Source organism: Castanea sativa, chromosome 6, assembly GCF_040712315.1.
Source record: "Castanea sativa cultivar Marrone di Chiusa Pesio chromosome 6, ASM4071231v1".
NCBI classification, from domain to species: domain Eukaryota; kingdom Viridiplantae; phylum Streptophyta; class Magnoliopsida; order Fagales; family Fagaceae; genus Castanea; species Castanea sativa.
The window spans coordinates 61,265,256-61,271,786 of record NC_134018.1 but is presented as its reverse complement, the minus strand read 5'-3'; the positions used below and the strand labels follow the sequence as shown (position 1 = coordinate 61,271,786).

General features: G+C 36.4%; 1 protein-coding gene across 1 annotated transcript; it reads right to left on the bottom strand.

The window, feature by feature from the left end:
• Window positions 1-994: 994 nt before the first annotated feature.
• On the bottom strand, window positions 995-6,266 carry LOC142639016 (putative receptor-like protein kinase At2g42960). The gene is made up of 8 exons (XM_075813105.1): window positions 5,781-6,266; window positions 4,446-5,182; window positions 4,256-4,360; window positions 3,944-4,066; window positions 3,378-3,548; window positions 3,155-3,284; window positions 2,775-2,984; window positions 995-1,552 (listed from the first exon to the last, which is right to left on the bottom strand). Exons 2-8 carry the CDS (start codon window positions 5,108-5,110, stop codon window positions 1,433-1,435), a joined length of 1,524 nt encoding a protein of 507 aa, XP_075669220.1. The 5' UTR covers window positions 5,111-5,182; window positions 5,781-6,266; the 3' UTR covers window positions 995-1,432.
• Between the last annotated feature and the right edge of the window lie 265 nt (window positions 6,267-6,531).

Sequence of the window (6,531 nt, the reverse complement as noted above, 5' to 3'; positions counted from 1 at the left end):
TTTTTCTTTTCTTTTTTTAATACTGGATTGCAAAATACAACCAAGTTAAAGAGGATATTAAAGCAAATCAGGCTACACCGGGAAAGTTGTTTCAATTAAATCATTATTAAATCTTTGATGCACTGATTTGGGAGCAGTCAAGAATCCACACATTTCAATGGGATTGAAATTTGGTGTAATAGCACTTTCAATGGCTGAAATTTAAATTTTAAAAGTTCACTCTTAATCTTCGTTATTGAATAAAAAGAATTACACCTTTTTACTATTGTTTACTTTGTTGATTTTTTTTCCTTTCATATCAAAATGGGGTTATTGCATTGGATTCAAATCAGTTCTAGTGTATATGTCAGCTTGCCTAACTTTTGTCCTACAAAAATCTTAGGATCCAACTTTTTTTTTCTTTTTTTTTTTATATGGGCATGCAATAGGAGTTAAAATCTCATTTTTTATAATCAAGCTAAAACACCAAAAGTTTTTAGTGTAAGTGGAATTTGAATCCAAAACTCTTATTCATTAACATGAGACTTTACCGATTGAATTAATTAAACCCCACCACCTTAGGATCCAACATTGATTGCAATCGGTAAGTAGGATTGGAAGGATGGCTCAAAACTACCTCCTTTGTGTAGCCTATAAGCATAGCTAGCCTTTTATTAAATCCTTCCACTCCCCTCCAAATATATATATATATATAATAGAGAGAGAGAGAGAGAGAGAGAGAGAGAGAGATATTTTGCTTGACTTGAGCACCAATGCACCAAGATCACTCAAGAGACAAAAAGTATCATCAATTATGATTAATTAGAACTCAAACTAGGTTGTGGCATAAACATAGACGTGGCATAAACATAGACGTGGCATTATAGTTCAAGCAGAGACTGAAGTCTCAAGAGACATGCTTTGATTGAAATCTGATGCAAGGAATGGGGGAAGAGAAAAAGAAACATAATGGAACAACCATCATTCTGCTGTGCAACTAAGAGCAAGACATCACTGCATAAAGAAGAAAAGGACATGATAATTGATTCAATCCTTTAAGGGCTAATACAAATTGATAAGTACATATTAGAATCATTTGCCATCTCAATGGCAGTAATCAAGTGAAAAAAGAAAAAAAGAAAAAAGTAAATATTGCACTCACGTATTGGAAAGACAGCCCCACCGGTCCAAGACATGACTGTACAACAAAAGTCTCAATGGCTCTCCCCTCTAGCTTGTTGATGGGGCTGGAAGCACCTCGCTCAATCCTTAAATGACAATACAGAAAAACCTTCATGACCTAAGCACGTGCTATCTCCAATTCAACTCCGTTCATAAAATTAGATTTTTCCGGAAAACAAACTTTAAGATGTGTAATATTTGATGAGTTACTGAAAGGTTTCAATCTGGCAGTGAGAATAAATTATGCACCCTGTCAAATGTTTTGTCAGTCCTATCCAAGAGTTCTCTCAGATGCCTCCCCTAACTTGTTTTCAGAGTCAGCTGGACCAGATATTTCCTTCATGGACTCAATTTCCATGCTTGCCGTACGACTCTTTCTAGTCCTTCGATCCTGAAAAGAATTGTCAAAGTCAAGTATATGAGTTTCTCATCAACTCCTGTATTCTAATGAGCATAGTGAAAAGTACAGGATTTAAAAATCCATTGTCACCAGAACTACATTTGGCGTACAATTGTGAGATTAAACTGGGAAAAGTTAGGAGGACAAACCACAAGCAAAGCAAGCTAACTAGAAGTTTACTTTCATTCAAGAGCTTAACATGATAGAGAAATCACATATATAATCTACAAGTTAATGATTCAAGGGCTATTCTTTTTGCTTTTCTTTTTTTTAACTTATACTTAGGAAGAAGAAAGAAGGGTGGGGGAAGAGGTACTGTAGCAAATGCACATAATACACGGTCTCCTAGAAGCCATTAAGCTGTACATAATTGGATCAATACCAGAAGGTCCAAGCTAAAGGTATATGTTTGGAGCAGAAAGCGGGAAGAGGAGGGGTTCTTATCAGTTGTTTGCAACATCAATCAAGCTTTAATTCTTTTCCAAGCATAATGTATGACACCCAAAAAAAAATTAAATTAAATAGAGAATGAATTTAGAGCTGCAAAGAAGCAAGCAGAGCTATGAGCATCTCAAAGCTCCAGTCCTTAGTTTGTCTATGGAGTAAACCAGCTCAAGCATGATTTCTAGACCCATTTGATAAACAAGCAAGCTAAAGTAATGTAAAGCTTGCAATCAAGCTTGCTAAGTTCATAAAGGCTCGACAATATGCTAGATAAGCCAATAATCCAAAGAGGAAATAAACACATGGGTACACACAGTTTGTAAAATTACATTAAATCATATCTTTTGTTTGTTTTGATGAACAAAAAAGATCATTGAACGTCCTAAAATTCAAACTTGCATGTACATGACTTTAGGCTTCAAAATCAATCTTGAGCTCAAGTTTACCAAAATCAAGATTGAACACAATTCACTTATCAAATCAAACCAAGCTCAACCCAAGCTTGAGCTTATTAAACAATTTTCAAATTAAGCCTAACTCAAAATTTTGTGCTTGAATCAAGCTCAGCATGAGCTTAAGCCCATACAACTTTGATCAAGCTGAATTCAAACAGCTTGCAAGGCTCAATTCATTTAAGCCTTAATGTGTAAATGCTGGCAAAAAAAATGTGCACATTTACAAAAATTCAAAAGACATTTCAAAACCCAAATAAAGATAGTCAAATAAGTGAATAAAAAATGATCTTTCGAGGATAAGAATCAATTTGCACCTCACGAAGTGGGTATTCATCAGCTTCAAGCATTCGTACAACCTGACTCATTTTGGGTCTCTTATCTGCTTCAGGATCAACACACCTTAGTGCTACCAACAGAGCACGTTTTAGAGCACGTGTAGTGGGTTTAACTTCAAGATTTGGGTCCACAACTTCCTCTGCTCTTCTTGTTCCTACCATCATCTTTAACCACTCAACAAGATTAACCTGCCATGAGCATAATGAAATGCTTATTAAAACTCTACTAAATCAGAAGGAAGAAGCACCTCATAACCAGGAGAGAGAGAGAGAGAGAGAGAGAGAGAGAGAGGGAGGGGGGGAGGGGATGTTGAAGGACACATGGTCAGTAGTAGACAAAGGTTTAAAGCATTTGGTACCTCATTAGCAGGCCGGGTATAATCCACTGGATCCCTTCCTGTAACTGCTTCCAGCAAGAGTACACCGAAGCTATAAATGTCGCTCTTCTCATTCAACAAGCCAGTATTAGCATATTCAGGTGCTACATAACTGAAATTCACAAAAGAGACCAGCTTCTGAACCCCCATAATGTTTTATAAGCTGATAGATAATAACTTTGGGGAAATGAAATATTATACATACCCAAATGTTCCCATCACTCTGGTTGTGATGTGACTTTCTCCCGAATCCAAGAGTTTTGCCAATCCAAAATCAGAAACCTTAGCATTGAACTCGTCATCAATCAGGATGTTACTTGATTTTATGTCTCGGTGCACAACTTTTGGTTCTATTGCTTCATGTAAATACGCAAGGCTGCAACCCAATGTGTGAAATTATTTTTATTTTATTCAAAGTTCCAAAATTGATGTGTTTTAAATTATCATTGAAGATTGCCATGAGTGATATCAGAAGATCTAAGAAAGTACCAACACTTGGAAAAAAAATTTGTCATAATTTTAAATGCCTGTTCAAAAGAAAGATGAAAACTAGACACAATATAAAAATGTCACAAAAGAACAGGAACAATAAAGAATGATAAATTATATCTATCCCCAAAATTCCCACAACTCAGACAAAAATATAATTTTTCATAGTCAAATTCCCTACAAGGTCAAGCTGGGGTTTCAAATCTGTTCCATAAATTATTTGACAGCAAATGCGGAAAAAAAAAATCATACGAATTGTTTTGCGTTGAAAGATTAACTTACGCTTTTGCAGTACCAAGAATCACCTTCATGCGCGCCTCCCAAGTAAGGGTTCCATGTTGGCACATTCCCCCATGAAGCCATTGTTCTAGGTTCCCATTATTCACATACTCGTACACCAGCATCCTATGTACAATTAGCGAGTAAGTTTATCATCTCATTGATATTGAACCTTTAAACTACAGCACAAACTATTGCAGATAAAAAGATTGGGAGTAGAACACACTGGCACAACAGTAATATTTTATTTGGCAACAAGGTAAAGTGATCAGTAAGGGATTTAAATAATCAATCGAAAAAGTAAAGGAATCTAACCTGTGAACTCCTTCGACGCAATAGCCCAGGAGTCGAACAAGATTCTTATGTCGAACATGGCCTATGGCCTCAACTTCAACCCTAAATTCTTTCTCCGCCTGTCCCCTATATACCCAATTCACTACAATCATAAAGAAAGTTTTAACAAAAGCATTGTAAAGTAAGAGAATGTGTCTTGAAGCATCCTTACAAGTTATTAAGAAGTTTCTTCACAGCCACATCAGTTCCATTGATCAGTCTTCCCTGGTAAACAACCCCATATCCACCCTCACCAATCACATTCTCCGGAGAGAAACGATTTGTTGCAAATTCTAAATCCCTAAGAGTAAACCAGTGGCCCCACCCAAGATGAGAAATTTCAGGCAAGCCAATTAAAGGAGAGGCTGTGACAAGTCCTGTATATGACAATGTAGACTGCTTCCTAATAGTCCCAGAGCTTCCTTCTTCCCCAGACATTGAACTTAATGCTCTCTCATGATGATGAATTGAGCTGCACTGACTGGTGTTATCAGGATCACTCGACTTGCTCGTGCCCAAATGAACCAATGTTTTCTCTGAATTCTTATCACTTGACTTATCATGGACTGAAAGATATAAGCTTTCAGGGTGATAATTAGAACCCTGAGTCCCAACCTTGTCAACCTTGATATCTTTTGAGACATTTGGTATTTTGGAAAGAGAGAACTTGTCCACAGATCTCCTAGATTTCCTCCGAAATGAGACCCAGACGGATAATATACAGAGAATTGAAACTATAAATGCACCAACACATATGCAGATCAAAACCCATAGTCTCAAACCCAAAAGTGAAGTCTTTTTTGATAATTCTGCGTTCAAAGAACTCTCAGTTGACATCTCTGATCCCCGGCTACTCAAAATCCCAATGACTTGTTCCTCTCAGCTCCCGTACCAAAGAAACATTCCCACCTGGGTAACAGAACCATGTTATCTAACTCTGAAAACAAGAAAATAGGGACACCTCTAAATTTTATAAGTTCTCCAATGTGAATGTCAGTTTTTGTGAAGAAACCCAAACAAAATAATATATAATCAATTCAAGCAATCAGACTCGTTATTTGCAGCCTTACTGTGATATGTACAGAATAAGAAAATGAACCAAATTCAATGTTGAGATATCAGATTCTTATCTTAGATTGCACGCTTTAAAAAGAGATTAACAAAACAAAAATTAAGAATCTGAAAGAACCATTAAGGAAGTTTAATAGCATCTACATTGAGGGTTTAATGAAAGTTCACTCACTCCAAAAAAATCTCACACATATTTCACGCATTTAACAAATCAGGAAACCAGTTTGCACATTAAGTCATGCTAAAGAAAGTTAATAAATTCACATTTCTAGAAAAAGCACACACATATCCAAAAGGCAACAAGTCATAGTCACAAATCCAAATCTATGAAAAAGGAATAAATGTTGGGAAGCATCACTTATGATCCAAGTAAGAGATGGATAAAAGCTAGTATGAAATTTTTTTTTTTTTAAAAAAAAAAAGGGAAAGCATTTACCTTTGTAGTGATCCTCTTCCTTGAGCAGCCAGAGAAGCAAAGGAAGGACTTCTTTTTGAGCCAACAAAGACTCAATAAGCATAGATGTAGAGGTGGAATAACAAAAACCCAGATGCCCCAAAAGGATAGAGCTGAAGAGGAGTAGTTTACAAGTAGGGGATAGTGGCCTCAAGTGGGCCAAAAAGAATTCAGAGAATGATAAAAGAAATAGTGAAGAAGGCCAGACAAAAATCCAATCTTCGAAAGGAAAGTAGAGAGAGAGAGAGAGAGAGAGAGTTTATAAATATATAGAGTGAAATGGGGTGGGATTTTTAGAGGGGTAGAAAAAGCAGAGGTGGGTTAAATGGTTGGTGGGTATGTGTATGTGTGTGTGCGTGAATGGAGGGGAGAAAGGGACCTGAGCAAGCTGGAAAGTAAAGCTTGGTTTGCAATGGAGGAAATCAGAGAGAGAGAGAGAGAGAGAGAGAGAAACAGTAAAGAAAAAGCAAAAATGAAAGTGAACAGAAGTGGCATTTATATCTGGGTAAGAAAAAATATTGAATAATAAGCAAACAAAAGCAAACTAGAAAGTGGAGAGAGAATGAGAGATGAGAGAGAGAGAGAGTCAACCCAACCCAACAGGAGGGAACTCCAAATCTAAGTCTGAACTTAGGTTTACTTACCAAACTGTCCTTCTGTCTTAATGAAACTCTGCTTGAAATCTTTTAAATTTAGTTTTGTATTAAAAAAAAAAGAATAGTTGAACATTATT

What these genes read in the sequence shown, in the direction of transcription:
- LOC142639016 (XM_075813105.1), bottom strand. Translation starts at nt 5,110, where the DNA reads ATGTCAACTGAGAGTTCTTTGAACGCAGAATTATCAAAAAAGACTTCA. An exon ending in AAGAAACTTCTTAATAACTT is followed by an intron (nt 4,361 to 4,445) that starts GTAAGGATGCTT and finishes TTGGGTATATAG; the next exon opens with GGGACAGGCGGAGAAAGAAT. An exon ending in ATACCCGGCCTGCTAATGAG is followed by an intron (nt 2,985 to 3,154) that starts GTACCAAATGCT and finishes TGCTCATGGCAG; the next exon opens with GTTAATCTTGTTGAGTGGTT.